Source organism: Python bivittatus, unplaced genomic scaffold (assembly GCF_059951505.1).
Source record: "Python bivittatus isolate LINGU-HERP-01145 unplaced genomic scaffold, Pbiv_v1 ctg000690_np1212, whole genome shotgun sequence".
Lineage (NCBI taxonomy): Eukaryota > Metazoa > Chordata > Lepidosauria > Squamata > Pythonidae > Python > Python bivittatus.
The window spans coordinates 12599527-12617516 of NW_028277096.1; the positions used below are offsets into that span (position 1 = coordinate 12599527).

The 17990-nt window shown below is 45.4% G+C and overlaps 1 protein-coding gene across 2 annotated transcripts in view; it reads left to right on the top strand.

The window, feature by feature from the left end:
• GTF2IRD1 (GTF2I repeat domain containing 1) overlaps window positions 1-17990 on the top strand; it is a 136650-nt gene that overhangs the window by 110259 nt on the left and 8401 nt on the right. The window contains exons 22-24 of one of the 2 annotated variants that reach the window (XM_088152580.1): window positions 3911-3958; window positions 11788-11865; window positions 16707-16899. In XM_088152580.1, coding sequence (XP_088008706.1) covers window positions 3911-3958; window positions 11788-11865; window positions 16707-16899 — 319 coding nt within the window. The remainder of the gene's footprint in view (window positions 1-3910; window positions 3959-11787; window positions 11866-16706; window positions 16900-17990) is intronic. The other variant, XM_088152581.1, reaches the window with a different exon arrangement.

A 17990-nucleotide genomic window follows, 5' to 3' on the forward strand; every position in this document is an offset into this window, starting at 1 on the left:
CCTTTAAATGGTCTCTCAGGCTGGTTCAGTAGGAATCATGGGAAAGACTGCTGACCTGACAGTTGTGCAGAAAACCAACATTGACACCCTCCCTAAGGAGGGGAAGCCCCAAAAGGTAATTGCAAAAGAAGTTGGATGTTCCCAAAGTGCTGTATCAAAGCACATCAATAGAAGGTTATGTGGAAGGGGAAAGTGTGGTAGAAAAAGGTGCACAAGCAGCAGGGATGACCGCAGCCTGGAGAGGATTGTCAGGAAAAGGCCATTCAAAAGTGTTGGGGACTTTCACAAGGAGTGGACTGAGGCTGGAGTTAGTGCATCAAGAGCTACCACACACAGACGGATCCTGGACATGGGCTTCAAATGTTGTATTCCTCTTGTCAAGCCGCTCCTGAACAACAAACAACGTCAGAAGCGTCTTACCTGGGCTACAGAAAAAAAAAACTGGTCTGTTGCCCAGTGGTCCAAAGTCCTCTTTTCTGATGAGAGCAACTTTTGCATCTCATTTGGGAACCAAGGACCCAGAGTCTGGAGGAAGAATGGAGAGGCACACAATGCACGATGCTTGAAGTCCAGTGTGAAGTTTCTACAGTCTGTGTTGATTTGGGGAGCCATGTCATCTGCTGGTGTTGGTCCACTGTGCTTCATTAAGTCCAGGGTCAACGCAGCCATCTACCAGGAGATTTTGGAGCACTTCATGCTTCCTTCCGCAGACAAGCTTTATGGGGATGCTGACTTCATTTTCCAGCAGGACTTGGCACCTGCCCACACTGCCAAAAGTACCAAAACCTGGTTCAATGACCATGGGATTACTGTGCTTGATTGGCCAGCAAATTCGCCTGACCTGAACCCCATACAGAATCTATGGGGCATTGCCAAGAGAAAGATGAGGGACATGAGACCGAACAATGCAGGGGAGCTGAAGGCCGCTATTGAAGCATCCTGGTCTTCCATAACACCTCAGCAGTGCCACAGGCTGATAGCATCCATGCCACGCCGCATTGCGGCAGTCATTGCTGCAAAAGGGGCCCAAACCAAGTACTGCGTACATATGCATGCTTATACTTTGCAGAGGTCCGATATTGTTCTATTTCCAATCCTTGTGTTATTGATGTCATGTAATATTCTAATTTTCTGAGATTGTGAATTTGGGGTCTTCATAAGCTGTCCGCCATAATCATCACAATTATCTCGCTTTGCATGTAATGCGTCTATCTCATATATTGGTTTCACCTTTTGAGTTGCCGTACTGACATAAATGAACATTTGCACGATATTCTAATTTTTCAAGTTTCACCTGTATATATATATATATATATATATATATATATATATATATATATTCAGAGAAAATATTACTGAAGTTAGGAATGTTCAAAAGTCATGTATCAAATGAGCAAGGAAGTGTTTAGAAGAAAATGGCAATCAATTTGAACATTAATGTAATTTTTATAATAAATTGTCTGTGGGGCTTGACTTCATCTATGGGGCCTGACTTTTGGTACACGCTGCATATACTGCCCAGAGCTCTAGGGAAAAAAGTGTGAGATATAAATCCAATTTTTAAAAAAGTGGTTCTTTATAGGAGAGACACATCCCTGCCTGGTCAAAAGAACATGTATTCCAGCCACAAGAGGAAAAATGGGGAAGGGAGGCTGTCAGGATAATCTTCCAAACCTTTGCTCACAAATCTTGGGAGAAAAAAAGATAAAACGCTTTTTTAAAAATTGTGGCAACGAAAAGTAGAATTTGAAAATGGCACTGTTGAATTTCAGCAAGAGATTTGTCCGCCAGATTTCAGTGGGAGCTTCGATAGAACAGAGGGGAGCAAACGGGAAATGGGGGTCAGGCAAGGGGTGTCCACGGGGAGGTAAACAAAGTCAAGGCGGTGGCCATGCCCACACAGGCCAAGCCTTGTTCCTTGTTTATGTGTGTCACATGACTTTTTGAGGCACCTGGGATTGGGAGCGATGACTGACACTTCCAGCGCGAGCTCCTGAGCGGATCAGAGCATCCCGCGCCAGCATTATCCCACCAAGTCAACAGTGCCGCTGATTTAGAAATGGCTTGTTGGATTTAGAGTCTCCCTTGGCTTGATCTCCTCGGTCTACCCTATTCCCTGTTGCTTTGCCCCGGTGGCCTCTTCCCCCGTATCGAAAAGTCCTATGGCTTTTGTGCCAGTTCCTCCCTTCTGCCTCTTTCCCTCTGTTTTCCCCATTGTTGTGGAATTTGTTTGGGATGGCTGTTTTCCCTTCCCAAGCTTTTGCTTTTTTTGGTTAAGTCTGACTTGAAGATGCCCCATCTGTCCGTAGCTCCCAAGAGTATTTATATTTGTTTGGGTACTTATTGACGAGATCATTTCCAGCCTGCTTTCCATTGTGACTGCATCCTATTGCATAATCAGCTGTCCTTCCATCAGTTTGGGAAGGCAGAGAAAAACTTGGGATTTGAAGGAGAAGGCAGGCCTGATTGAAGGCGAGACAATTTGATTCAGACTGGGGAAACCATGGCCAAACTAGCTGCTATTGGACTGCAGTTCCTTCTGTCTGTCTGTCTGTCTGTCTGTCTGTCAAATTTATATATGCCGCCCATCTCACTGCACAAGTGACTCTAGGCGGCATTACAGTTATCCTGGATCCTGAGCCGTCCTGATTGAGAATAAAAGTTGGGGTTTGTCACTATTGCAGGTTTCTTACCCAATCCTTCTGGAGCCGCTCGACAGCCTTGCTTAGAGGGAGAGGCTCTGAAAGAAGGAGTGGGGTTTATTTATTTATTTATTTATTTATTGAGTGTATATGCCACCCATCTCCCCCAGAGGGTGACTCTGGGCAGCTGACAATGTTGCTGCTTCTCTCTCTTACTATGGCCGGGGAAACGTAGGAAAACAGACAAACATGAATGAGGGGACATCAGACAGCCAGAAGCGTCTAGCAGTGTTGTCCAAGCCTTAGCGACAGGTTTGCCCCTTGTGGCAGGGAATTCCATAATCTGTGTTGGGGAAAAAATTACCTTTGGGGAATGGCTCTCCAAAATTTGAAGCTGGCTGTTGGAAGAAGTCCTTGAGCGAGAGAGATTCCAGGGAGCAAAGCTGAGACTTTCTGCCTGCAAAGCACAGGCCCCTTATTAATTACCATCCCTTCCCTAGAAATACCAGAAGTTCCTTTAGATCGTGTCAAGACCGTTGATCCATTAAGCTTTGTATCTCTTGTCTTGACTGACTGTAGCTCTCCAGGGCCTCTGCCAGTAGAGTTGATTTGGGAACTTTTAAAGTGGGGGTAGGGGTGGGGGAGAGCACAACTCGGCCTCTTGATTTTCCGAAGGGCTGGAGGAGGCCACCTTGTGATGTTCTAAAATGACAAAGGTGTGGCTTTTTGCAGGGTGGGGATAGGAGTGGTTTGCTGGGAGAGGATTCCTGTTCCCTCCCCATTATCCCAAACCAACAAAATAGGTGGAAGTCAGACCATCACAACTTGGCCATTTTGAGTTGTATTTCAAGAGTGCAGTCTTGGGTGCTGGGGCACAGATGGGGTGTTGGGTGGGGTTGCCAGCCCCTGCTTTAAAGGGAGATTTCAGGGCATTCTGTATCCAAGAACTTTACTGTCAAGCAATGATGCCAATCTCCAGTTCTTTAGAAAAACTCATTTAGCCCAAGACCACCACAGTAGCACCAAAGAAGCTAGCGGGTGCATTGGGCCTCTGCCATAACAATCATTAACTGCTTAAAACTGAGTCTCTCTTCAGCTTTCTGGTTTAGCCCCGATCCCAGAATTTTTCAGAATCTGTGCATGTGTGTGTGCATGTTAGCCACAACATTGCACGTTGATTTTCTACTTTTTTTTTTGCTTGCACAAAGAGCAAAACCCGACTCACTCATTGCCCCTTCTCTCTTTTCTTTCCCTGATGTACAACGTAGCCCCTAGACGGATATCCACCTTGGAAAAAGCTTACGCCACTCTGAACGGTATGTTGCTTAGACGAGGCACTATAGATGGTAGCAGACAAGACATGATGTTATATTGTTGCTGTGATAATGTGATTATTGGGGTCCATTTAGTCCTCTGTCCTATAGATTTCCCAACAGCAGCGTCGGCTGATTTTTGTATGTATTTCTATCCTGCCCTTGCTCTGAAGAACTCAAGTTGGAATGCATGTTTCTTCCTTTCCTATTTTGGTCTTCATAACAACCCTGCAAGGTAGGTCAGATTGAGAGATGGTGACTGGACACGGGTCTCCAGCAGCTACATTTCATGGCTAAATGGGGATTTAAAGCTGAGTTTCCAGTCTAGATTTAATGCTAATTACATCCAAGCATATTTAAAGATTTAAGAGTCTTTTCAAGTTCGTTTCTGCCTTGTGATAGGAAGGGGGACAAGATCAGGGCCTCAGATGCGTGGAAGGATTTTTCACATCCTTCCTTTCCCATCATAACGAAGACACAAAATTCACCCCAATCCAGGGGGTGCCTTCTTTGCACTGGACTTTATCAGAGGTCCATGTGTATCCTACTTATATTCAGCAGGAGTCTGATTGAAAAAAATAATTCCAGAGTTTGGTGTTTTTTTCATTTCTTTCATAAACAAAGCCATCCAATGTGTGAAGTGCTACTGCAAAAAAGTTATCCCTCCCCATTCTGCCCATTTGATCAATTCAGTTAAAGAGACAAGATGACCCAGTTGTGTGAGGACTTCAATATTTGGAGCTGATTTGGGCCAGCTTTACCCTATATAAATATAAATCTCACCACCTTTGGCATCCCTCACTACACAGATCTTGGAAGTATATCATACCCTGCTTCAAAGAAATTTCTGAAGACCTCTCTTTAAAAAATCATTGATGCCTATCAGGTTAGAAAAGATTACAAGCCATTTCTGAAGCTCTGGGGCTCCCCTGATCCATAGTCATAGATCTAGTCTTGAAATTAAGATTTGGGAAAATAGCAAAAATTGCCAAGAAGAGCCATCCTGTTAAAATAAATAAAATAAATAGTTAAAATTACATCAGAACACAGTGTAGAATCACCCAGGAAGTCATAAAGAACCTCAGAACATTACTCAAGGATCTACTGGGTTCTTTTTGCTCGCTAAAAGCAATAGTCATGTATTTACCAACTGAGAGGCACTGGATAAATATAGGAGAGCAGCAAGGCAGAGGCTATGCCCCACTAAGACAGGCACTGATGCTTCTCTCAAATTTGCCAAAAAGCACTTGGACGACCTTCCAGATTTATGCAGGAATGTTCAATAGACAGATGAGTCAGATGTGGAACTTTCAGGGCTGTATGGATTTTGTTACGTCTGGCAGAAACAAAGCTGCGTTTCACAGTAAGAGCTTCGTTCCAGCTGATGAGCTTGGCAATGGGAGCATTTTGCTTTGTGGGTCCTTTGCTGCCTCTAGATCTGCCGTCGCTGAAGGCGGCTTGAATCTTGCTTTGTATCAGAGAATTCTATAGGAGAATATTAGCCCATCTGCTGAAGCACAAGTGGGTCGTGCAGCAAGAAGAGAACAAACGAAGAACAAATTTTTGGGAGGCCATCAAAAAGTCCGATTCTAGAAATGTTGTGACAGGAGCTGAGAAGAGCGATTCGTGCTAGAAAACCTACAGAGGTTTACTGAGTTTAAGCCCTTTACAATGGAGAAATGAGTCAAAATTTCTACCCAGCGATGGGAGAGATTGATCATCAATTGCAGGCAGCGATTGGTTGCAGCTAAAGATGGTGCAATTCATTACTGAATGCAACTTGGCAGCTACTTTTTCATACTGGGACATGGTATGTTGGATGTCTTTGTTTATGAAAAAAAAAACAAATAAGCACCAAATGTTGATGTTATTTGTCAATTCCAAACTCCCTTTATATATCTGTAAGGTCCAGATGAAGGTCTGATAATACTCTGTGGCAAAAATATGCAAAAATTCAGAATATCCAAGAGGGTCTGGATGCTTCTTCACAGAAGTATAGCTTTGCACATCCCCCTTCCCCATTCTTTTCTCCAACTTTGGAGTTACCTAGAAGCAAATATTGGATGAAAGGGAGGATGACTACAAGGCTGAGAAAAGTGGGAGGTAAATGGGGTGAAAAGGTCTTAAAAAGTGTTTTCCCACCATTGTGTGACCCAGTCCTGATTCAGCTCCATCCTTTACTTCCCTAGTTTGGCTGCTTTGAATCTTTAAAATAAAACCACGGAGAATTCAATCACATCTCTACTCTGGTTTTAGCCTAAAGTCAGATTTCCCCAACTTGGCATCATTTAGAAGTGCTGGGATTACAATTACCAGAAGAACGCTGGTGGGAAAAGGTGGCCAAATCGATAGGAAGAGCTTCTTGGCCAGGCTGAGTTGCGACCCTTTTGTGTACTGGAAGAAAACAGTAGATGCGATTAAAAGCAACGGCGCAAGCAGGGATGGTCACTGGATCAATATCACGGGGCAAATCTGATAAAGAGCTTTTTCCTCTGTTTGCAACACTCCCAGGACAAGAAGCAGCAATGGATGGAAGCGGTATCATTTGGTACAGGGAGAGCGGGGGCACCTTCTCTTTGGCAAGTTGCTCCGGTAGCAGGGCCATCTGTAGGTGAAGGGGTAGAGGCAGTCAAAATACTGGCCGTGACTGCACGATAGAAGCCCTGCCCCTTTTTATGTGAGTTGTGGAAGATCATGCAGTCGTCGCTGCCATGTTGACGTTTTCCACAACCCTCACGGTAGCCCTGGTTGGTAACCGTTTTTGTGCACGCTCCCTGCCATAAGGAATTCAGTTGGATGTTTGCTCTCTTTTCTATGGGAAAGCCCTCCTTGGGGTTAAAGATGTCGGGGACGCTGCAGTAACCCCTGTGTTTTATCCCCCACCCCTTGCCATCTTCCCCATCTCCCCCATGATGAAGGAGGATGAGGAAGGGGGAAGGGGAGTCAAAAAAGTCAGGATGGCAGCCATAACACACAATCGAAGACCCGCCCCTGTGATGTTTGCTGTGATGTATTAAGAGGGCGGGGCTTCAATTGCATGGTTGTGGCTGCCCCTCATGACTTTTGTTTATCCCTCCCTGTAGACATCCCTGAGCCCTACTATCCCTTATGCTCTTGTTTTTGCAGGGAGAATTAAGATGCTTGATTAAACAGGGGCAAAGCCATCTTTCCAACCAGGTGCCTTTCCTACAACTGGATCTACAGTTCTGAGAATTGGCTGAAGATTCTGAGAGTCTTAGGAGGGTACCAGTTGGAGAAGGATGAGCTAATATTGAAGCAACCTGGCTTCTGGGTTTTTTGGGGTTTTTTGCCACAAAGCTTCCTAGGCTTGACTGTTTCACCTTGCAACACTGTAGGGAAGATAAAATATGGAAAACAGAGTGTGGTGAAGTCTTTCTGTGCACATACGCTGACGTACCCCCAAAAGCTGGAGTGCAACTTGAAAAAGGACTAATTAAAAAGCAACAAAAAACATACACAGTTAAGTGATTGTTGCTCCAGCATCTTTTAGAGGTGGCAACTGTCAATTATCCCCTGGTTTTGTTTTTTGTTTTTGGTCACAATGCACTAATTAGTAAGGACGACACAAAAGGGTTTCCATATATCAAACCCCAACAGGCCCAGAATAAAGAGAAATGATATCATGTGGGGGTTGGCAACATCCGGCTCCGGGGCTCTGGGCAGCCCTTAGGCTAATTTCACGCAAAAGATCAATTCGGACCTCAGGTAAGAAATATTTGCCCATTCCCTGCAGCCTGCTGTTTGGAAGTGAGAAAAAGAAGGAGAAATGTTAGAAAACATGGCCATAAAATGATTGATTGCCTGTTGCTTCAGAAGAGGAGTTGAAAACTGGGCAGGAATGGAATGGCGTACCCTGAAAGAAGGCATGGCTGGCTGGCTAGGAGCAGTATCACACTAAACAGAATGATTGCATGTCCCGTTGTGTATGAAGGTCCATTGTGATGAACTCAGAAATCTTACAAGAGTAGCTCCATATGTAATACCTAGGTACTCAGAGCATTCTCAACTCCTCGGCTGTACTGAGGTTGGTGGACCATTGTTCGTAGCTGGCCTGAGTATATGAAGTTCAACAACATACCCAGCATTACATTTTTATCCTGCATTGCCTTTCTTTGTCTGCTACCACCTACACTCTGCCAAAATGAGCATCAGCTGAGTAGGGCTAAGTGAGGAAAGGAGGCCGCTGAGCTACGTTCCTTTGGTTCACACTTCCTTTCCCAAACCATCATTGCAGCTTGTCCAGCCCTTGAAAGCTAGATAGACCAGATCCCTTATGGTAGCTTTGATGCGGGTCCCATGGAACAGTGCTAAGAGATGCACTCCGGAAAGGACCAACAGATGCTCATCTTCCAAGCTTCTCAACAGCTTTGCCCAGAAAGCAAAGTAGACAAGATAAGGGTAATTTGTAATTCAAGACAAGAAAATGTTGTGATGAATCCAGGCGGCATTTCTAATTTTATCTATTTATTTATTGATCACTTAGAAGCAATTGTGGAGAGCCTCACACTGGATGAATGAGACTATCATTCTTCCCATTGGCGTTTCCCTGAACATCCCTCCCTCTTGAGAACATTATTAACTCCATGCATGAACAGACAGGGATCTGCTGTAGCATAGGGCCTAGTGAATAGCCACCTGGGAGACATGAGGATCTTGATGGAAGAAATACTGGAATAAGAGAGAATAAAAGGTTTTGTTGGTTGGTTTTAAACTCCTCTGCAAGCCCTGATCCAAATGTGTCCACAAAGGGAGGAGTCCAAAAGGTCAAGGTGGTGGCCACAATCACGCGATCAAAGCCTCACCTCTTTAAATGGGGCCAGGGTTTCAATCACATGGTTGTGATGGCCACCTTGACATTTGGACCCTCTGGGGATGTCCCTGCTCAGATCCAATCTTATTGCCTGCCCAGCCATGTTAGTTGTTATGCTTTTGCCATTCTGATTTGAGCTCTCCCTCATTTAAACCCACAGATCGTCCCCTATAGATTATCCTATTTCAGTGCAAGACCACTTCCCTGCCATGGGTAGTGCCCCATCTCTAAATCAACTTGACTCCCATTCTTGTCTCAACATGATCCTAAAGCAACAATAGGTTGTCCTTGTACTCCATCTGCATTGTCACTCTCTCTAAAACAGCCACATTTTAAGAACTAACATGTTCTATTATTCTTTAATCTGTTTCCTTAAGATGGTTTCCATTACTGCATTTTAAACAGATGCAAAGCTTTTGCCTTCAAAAGCTTCTGCCTGAGTGTTGGCATCTTTTCATTTTAGAATTGCTTGTTATATTTGACTCTAACAAGTTACAGTGGGAATGCTCATTCTTTGCATGTAAAAGGGCCAGGTTTTAATCCCTGGCGTTTCCAAGCTCTGTTGGAAAAATCTGCTTGAACCCCAAGAGAGAGTGTTATTATAGTAGTTAAAGTATTAGACTAAGACCAGGGAAACCTGGATTCAAGTCCTTGCTTGACTAAGGAGCTTTCTTGGTCATTGTGGGCTGGTCACTATCTCAGTTGTTGCAAAGGTAAAATGAGGGAGAGTTTGGAATGTGATGGTGGAACTGGGTTAAGGGGACTGTTGAATTTCACACAGCCATTCCTTGAGCAAAAAGATCCGTAACCCAGAGTTGTTGATTGCTTTGTTATGGAAGTAACACAAATGCATGTGGTATTTTTCTTCCTTGCCTCTTGGAGCACCCAAGACTTTAGATGGGAGAAGCAGGGTAGAAAAGAGCCTCAACACTCCCTTTGTTTAATATTGTGGCTGAAATCAAGTCCAGAGCCTACTCCCTCTTGATGCAGTTGTTTTGAGAGAACAGAAAGTAGCAGCTGCTAATCCAATGTTAAGTGGTGTCTCTCATCACCTTGAAAAAAGAGAAGCATTTTAAGCTGCTCATAGAATGGGCAGAACCGGATGTGGAAAAATACGCCTGCATCTGGGGTGCTAATTGAGAAGGCTCGGCTTCTGGTAGAGTCCAGACAGGACGAAGCAGAGCTTCCTCCGTTAATTTTAATTAAATATTTGCTACCACTGCCAGGTGAGCAGGGAGCTAATCTGCAGTGGTTGCAGTATACATTTGAGCCTTTATTATTTCCCTTCCTCCTATGGTAGCACGCTTGAAAGAGATGGATGTGAGGGCAAACATTTTTCCTCTGCTGCTAGATCTCTTAAGTTATAGCAGGCTAGATTTCACATGGAGCACAGAGAAATATCTGAAGTTACTTGCCTCTTGAGCAATGCAGCAACAAAACCAGTGATCTAATGGGGTGGTGGGCTCTTGTTTTCTGGAGGACTTCAAGGAGAGGGTGGATAGCCATCTTCTGGAAATGCCCCAGCTGTGGGTTTTCTGTACTGAGCGGGGATTTGGCTGGGGGATGGAGTCAGGATCAGCCAGTGTAGCCCTTCTGAAGCTGTTAATGTAATCCCCAGAAATTGCCTGAAAGTTGCCACTGAATTTTAATTTTTAATCAAGCACAAGGGGAAATTTATTAAATATCCTGGGAGTAATCATATTAATTGTACTTAATTAAGTTGATGTTTCATTAAAATTTAATAAAAATGCCATTTACATAAGTTTAAATGGAAAAAGCAAACAGAATTTAGATTTGTCCTGGCCACGTCCACTCATTTTTCTCTAGCCTCACCATTCTTTTTTGCAGGGTGGGGGGAAAAACATTCAAGGGGGAAGCACTGAAACCCAAAAGGTGCCCCGAACCTTCTTGATTTTAAGGTTCCTTCCAGTTCTGGGATTTTATGAGAATAAGTCCATCACCCAAAGATGAGGATGTTACTGGGCAGTGGCCTGTTGTAAGAGCTGGTTGGCTCTTACATGGTAGGAACAGGATATCTTTGCTCTAAGTCAGAAGGCAGCCTCTTGGGGGTGGGGGGTGGGGCGAATGGAGGGGATAGACGGTGTTAGATGCTTGGTCTTTGACAGCAGTATGTTGGCCCTTAGTGCGTGGGGCTCTGGGAAAAGCTATGTTTGTTTTCCTTCCATTTATTCATTTGATTTAATATGATCATTCTCTAGTCATGTCTTGAATGATTTTCTCCTGTCACATTAAATAACAACCTGGTATCCACAATGGGAAGTCTGGGTGCTGCATCGAAAGCTTTTGAAAGCTGCTTTTGAAAGCTGCTTAAATTACACCCTTCTGGCCTAAATATCAGGGAAAGGGTTTTGTTGATCGCATATGCATTGACCAGACACCTCTGGGATGCCCCCCTAGGGGTTTGGTGCTGCATCTCCCAAAACCCTCAGCATGTTGCCTGAGAGTCCTGAGCACTGAGTCCCAAGGGCACAGGTGGGAGAAGGTTCCTCTGGTCCAGCTGTGGGCAGTCCAAGACCCAAGGCCACCTGCAGTTCCAAGAGCACCTTCAACAGCCTTGCTGAAAATCAGAGGCAGGGTTTCTTCTTGTTTTGAGGTAGGAAACAGACAAAAATGGTAGGGTTACCCACAAATAGGCTTTAACATATTTAAGAAAATGAAACATAGGCAACACTCCCAAATCCTCCTGGAATGCCTACTTTGTACAATTGTTTCAACTACTGGAGACAACTACTGGCACTGGAGTGCAAGGTAGCAGTATATTTTCCTCCAATTTTTCACCTCCACAACCCTGTAGAGTAGATAGGGCTGAGAGAGAATGATTGGCCCAAATTTATCCAGTGAGTTTCAAATGAGTGAAGATAGACTTGGACCTGGACCTCGCCACTCTTAGTCCAACATCTTCCCTGCTACATCATTCTGGTTCTCTTGGAATACTCATGAGAAAGACCTACTAAACATGTGGTCTTTTCTTTCTTGGCAGATGAGGATGATGCAAACCGATTGGGCGAGAAGGTGATTCTCCGAGAGCAAGTGAAGGAACTGTTCAATGAAAAATATGGTGGGTTGCTCTATTTTGAGCACAGGGCTGACTGTCTTGTAGGGTTGGGGGCCATGGTTCAAATGCAGAGCAGCATATTTCTCAATCTGAATTTCTAGTCCCAGCTGTGGTCCCATCATGGGCTGGCTGGTTGCTATTTTTCAGCTTAACCTATTCCACAGGGCTCTTGTGAGACTTAATGCAAAAGTTGCTGATGGGAAAAGCAACTTGCACTCCCTTGAATTCTGTGATTGAAAGTCCACATGCAAATCATTTACAGGTAGTCCTCGCTTACCAACCACAATTGGGACCACAACTCTGTCACTAAGCGCCACGGTTGCTAAGTGAAAAATCATGACCATGCTGGATTTACGATATCACTTCTTCCATCATTAAGCGAATCATCGCGGTCGTTAAGCATGACCACGACTTGCAATTTAACTTCTGCGTTCTCCGTTAATTCTGCTTGTTGGAAGCTGGTTGTGAAACTCACAAATGGTGATCACGTGACCACGGGACTTTGCAATGGCTATAAATGCAAGGATTGGTCGCAAAGCTGTTTTTTTTGTCAAGAGTCGTAACTTTGAACAGTTGCTAAACAAGGCAGTCGGTAAGCAAGGACTACCTGTAAAGAACAGCATTTTTGGTGGTTTGTTACAATATACAAACACTCCTGGGGGGAAGACAGATTTAAACTCTCCATCCTCCCAACATAATTTTTGTTGAAATGCTGTGACCTGCTTTATTTGAAAAAAACCTCTCAAAGGCCATGTTCAGACAACGTGTTTAACCAGCTCAGTTAAAGACCCAGTAGATGCTTCAGCACAACCAGTTTAGCTTTAGTAGTGCTAAGCTTGGTCAGGGGTTATCTGTGATTTAACATTTTGTGTGAACACAGCTCATTTGGTTAGTTTAGGGTTCAGTGTATTATTGCAAATCTACAAGTTTCAAGTCAGTCATCAGATAAAGTGAAGACAACCAGAGAGGCTAATAGCCAAATGATTGGAAACCCCACCCTCAGTCTGTATAACGGTAAAATGGAAATAACCATAATAGTTCCTAAAATAAGGGATATTTTATTTTATTTTCACAGTTAAGCCTTAAATGGTCATTTAAGGACTGGGTTCACTCATCCTCTGAAGCCATGGCTTTGTGAACCATGTACTCCTAGATGAGCCACAGCTGATTAGATTCATGCAAAACATCAAACCTGAACAATGGTTTATGAATTAGAGTAGCCTCATTAGGTGGCAGCATCTAACCGTCCATGGATGGCCTTGAAAAAGCTAAGTGGGGTGGACCTGGTTGGTATTTAGATGGGATACCACCAGGAAACTCCAAAGTTGTAGGTCACACTGAGAAGTAGAAGAAAGTGCTGGTCCCCCACCCAAGCCACTTCCTTGTTGCCAACCAAGAAAACGAAGTGCCCCTGTTGCCACCAGGAGTCGAGCTTGCCTTGAAGGAGGCTTCCTCTTTTCTTACAGACCATAATGGCTAAGGTGACCCACCATGCTGAGCCTAAGCCAAACCATATTATGGCTAAGCACAGAGTCAGTAATCTTTTCAGGCAGTGGGCACCACTGAAGCTGCCACTGGCACCAGAAAATAATGTTTTGATCCCCCCCCACCATTTTTTAAGGTAAAAAGTTAAAAATAGAGGAAACGGAGTTCCTTCAAGCTTTGGCGGGCTTGCAAGAACATTTCATCTATGTTGAGACTTTTAAATATGAATTTTAAATGAAAAAGAATCTTTTTTTTTCATTTTTGGAGCTCCGAGGTCACAAACCAGAAGTGTTACATTGCAATGGTACTGGCACCCATGGGAGACATTTTGCCTGTCCCTGGCTTAGTGCAGTGTGAGAACCTTGCCATAATACAGGTAGTTCGCACTTACCAATGGTAATTGGGACCGGGAACTTGATCGCTAAACGACACAGTCATAAGGCACAATGCCACATGACCGCACTGGCTTACGATGGCAGTTCCGGCAGTCCCAGTTGCCATCATTGGGTGAATTTTGCACGGTCGCGACTTCTTGCTGGCTTCCCCATTGACTTTGCTTGTGGGAAGCCAGCAGCGAAGGTGGCAAATTTGATTTATTAAATTCATCTCCGCCCATCTCCCCCTAATGGGGGACTCTGGGCGGCTCACATAATCCATTAAAACAATAAATGTATATACAATTACCAAAAACATAAAAATTATACAAAGCATTACAAAAAAGACAAGAAAATGTCCCAAGAGGCTGATGGTTTCCAGAGCTGCAGACGAAAGGCTTCTAAGGGATTAGCCATCCCCACCCTTGATGTCTTCCCTCCCAACCCCAGGCCAAGTGGCAGAGGCAGGTCTTCAAATCCCTTCGGAAGCATCCTCTAGGAGCAGGATATTCCAAAGGGCGGGGGCCACAGCCGAGAAGGCCCGCCTTCTGGACCCTGCTAATCGGAGCTCTTTTACCGAGGGGGTCCGGAGCATGCCCTCTCCATGTGATTGGGTGGGACAGGTTGAAGTCATGGGGAAGAGGCGGTCCCTTAGGTAACCTGGTCCCATGCCGTGTAGGGCTTTAAAGGTGATAACCAACACCTTGAATTGAACCCGGAAGCAAACTGGTACTCAATGCAGCTCGCAGAGCAACAATGTTACATGGGCCCTTCTTGGGGCTCCAAAAATAGCCTGTGCGGCTGCATTCTGGACCAGTTGTAGCTTCCGGATACTCTTCAAGGGTAGCCCCATGTAGAGCGCATTGCAGTAGTCTATCTGGGAGATAACAAGGGCATGAGTGACCATTCGAAGGGCATCCTGATCCAGGAAAGGGTGTAACTGATGCACACCCCCAAGTTGTGCAAAGGCCCTCCTGGCCACGGCTGCCACCTGCTCCTCAAGCAGGAGCTGTGAGTCCAGGAGGACCCCCAGATTACACACTGGGTCTGTCTGGGGCAGTGCTACCCCATCCAGCATCAGTGACAAAGTCCTGAATACAGAGGAACCATTAACCCACAGCCACTCTGTCTTACCAGGTTCAGCCGAAGCCTGTTGTTCCCCATCCAGAGCCTTACAGCCTCCAGGCACTGCGAAAAAGGGTGGTCACGGCATCACTTACCTCACCTGGGATGGAGATGTATAATTGCGTATCATCAGCATACTGATGATACCTCATCCCATGATGGCAGATGATCTCGCCCAGCGGTTTCATGTAGATGTTGAAAAGGAGCAGAGAGAGAACCGAACCCTGCGGCACCCCACAAAGGAGGGGCTGAGGATGGGACCTCTTGCTCCCTATCACCACTGATTGGGATTAGCCCTGAAGAAAGGAGGTGAACCAGCACAAGACCGTGCTGCCCACCCCCAATTCCCTGAGCTGTCCCAACAGGATACCGTGGTCGACGGTATCAAAAGCCGCTGAGAGATCAAGGAGAGCAAGGGTGGTCTCACTTCCACCATCCCACTCCCGCCAGAGGTCATCCATAAGTGCAACCAATGCCGTTTCTTTTCCATATCCGGGCCTGAAACCTGACTGGAAGGGGTCCAGATAATCCATTTTCTCCAGAACCCTTTGGAGCTGTGAAGCCATCACTTTCTCAACCACCTTCCCCAAAAAGGGGAGGTGGGAGACTGGATGAAAATTGTCCAGTACGGTAGGATCTAGGTAGGGTTTCTTGAGGAGGGGGTGCACCAACACCTCCTTAAAGGCAGATGGAAACACTCCCTCCCGCAAGGATGTGTTAACCATCACCTGGATCCAACCACGTCACCTCCCGAGCTGCTTTCACCAGCCAGGAGGGGCATGGGTCCAGATGGCAAGTGGTGGTCTTCACAGTCCGAAGGATCCTGTCCACTTCCTCTGGAAACTAGGATCAAACTGTTCCCAGATAACTAGGTAAGAACAATCCCCCGGTATCTCCTCAGACCCTGCCCCATGCTTGAAGTCCAACTTAGAACGAATCCAAGCAATTTTGTCCTGCAGATGCTCCAAAAATTCCTCCGTGCAGCCCTGCAAATGAATCACTGAATCCTTACCAAGAAGGGATCTAGTGATCCCAAACAGGGCCACCGGGCGGCATTCAGCAGATGCAATAAGGGCGGAGAAGTATTGATGCTTCGCCACTCTTATTGCCACAGTGTAGGCCTTAATAGCGGCTCTAACCTGTGTTCAGTCAGATTTGGTCTTTGTCTTCCTCCAGCGGCGCTCTAGACATCTCTTGACCCACTTTGGAACCCTCAACTCCTCCGGAAACCACAGGGAGTGTCGGGGCCGATGTGGCAAGAGAGGTCGCATAGGTGTGATCCTGTCCAAGGCCCCAGCCGTCTCCCTGTTCCAGGCAGCACCCAAGCCCTCTGCTGGACCATGCAGCAGATCCTTGGGAATACCCCCCAGCTCCCTCTGAAACCCTAATGGGTCCATCAGGCGCCGGGGGCAGACCAATCACATGGGTCCTGCCTCCCTGCCGAGGGGGGTGGCATAGGAGAAACTCAGGGTCACCAGGCTGTAAATCTCCCCTTAGATCACTTAGTCATTGCTCCGACAAGAAAACCAAATCTGGCATGTGGCCACTGTCTCAGGTTGGGACAATGACAGTCACATGACCACAGGACACTGCAACATAATTGTAAGCTGGTCAACAAGCTCCTGAATCGCAATTGTGTGACTGCAGGGATGGGATGAACACAATTATGACTTACCTGTCGTAAGTCCCCCTCGTTCAGTGCCATTATAACTTCAAACAGTCACTGAATGAGTGGACATTAAATGAGGACTACTTGTATTCCAGTGAGGGCTAAATTTTGGAAACTAAATAGGACTGAGAACCAAGGTGGGTTTCTTCTGTTTTATGGGGTGGTAGTGAAGTTCTTTGTTTTTGTTTCAGGGGAAGCTTTAGGCCTGAACCGACCTGTTCTGGTACCCTATAAACTGATCAGGGACACACCTGATGCCATTGAAGTGACTGGCTTGCCGGATGATATCCCATTTCGGAACCCCAATACTTACGATATCCATCGGCTAGAGAAGATTCTCAAAGCACGTGACCGGATCCGGATGGCAATTACTAACCAGCTCCAGTACGATTCCATTCCCAACCTTGCCTTTAATTTTATATATGTATTTATTTATTTATTGCAATTATTTCTATGCTGTTTTAATCCATCTGTAAGGCCACAGAGCCCTCTGCTGGCATTAAGATGTAACTACACAATTCCTTTCATTGGATCAGCCTTCCCCAAACCAGAACCTTCCAGGATAGCAGTTCCTGGAATCCCACCAAAGAGAGTTGGGGGATTGCAGTCCCAACATATTTGGAAAGCATAAAGTTGGCAAAGGCTACATTCAAAATGTTAGTAAAAGTAAGTAGTTTGGTATTTAAATCTGCCTTTGTACCATCAGACCATTTATCTATGCAGCTCAGAGTATCATAGTACAAACCAACTGTACTTGGCAGTTGCTCTCCAAAGATTGAGCTGAGGTCTCCTTCCATCACCTGCTCCCCAAGGTTCTTTTCAGTTTCAGTATTGTGATCTGAATCTGGAACTGTCTACATATTACCAATGCTATTCCTGTCCAGGCTGGACCAAGCTAACCAAATAGTGTCACACACAGAATCCTAGAGTTGGAAGGAACCATTCTCTCCACCCCCACCACCCCAAGACCAACCTTCTGCTCCATGCAACAATCCAAAATAAAGCCTTCCTGACACCTGCTTGTCTAGTCAGTGCTTGAACCCCTCTCCTCTGTCAGTCTGCTCTTGCTGGGTACTTAATGGCTGGATTTGCACAACATACTAGATCAGGCTAACATGTGGAAAGCCCAGACATTATCTTAACATGTTGTGTTAAGCTGTAGTATAGTTTATTTATTTGGGGTAGAATGTTATGTCAACATACTAATTGTATGTTGTTAACCTAGCTTAATTTCTTAATTTCAAATGCCTGGCATTCCTAGAAGCTTATCCTTTGGGTTTTTTTCATAGGAGATGTTTGGCCAACCTTTTCGGTCAAGAGATGTATCTGTTGGGGCCACATGGTAGATGAGGCTAAGCTATCAATGAGTGGACCTGAGTCAGAATAGGTGGGGACAACGCTTTTCTCTGTGGAATCCCTTTGTCTCTCTTCCTGACTCCCTCTCCTCTCTGCCCTAACCAGCAGGTGCAGAGGAT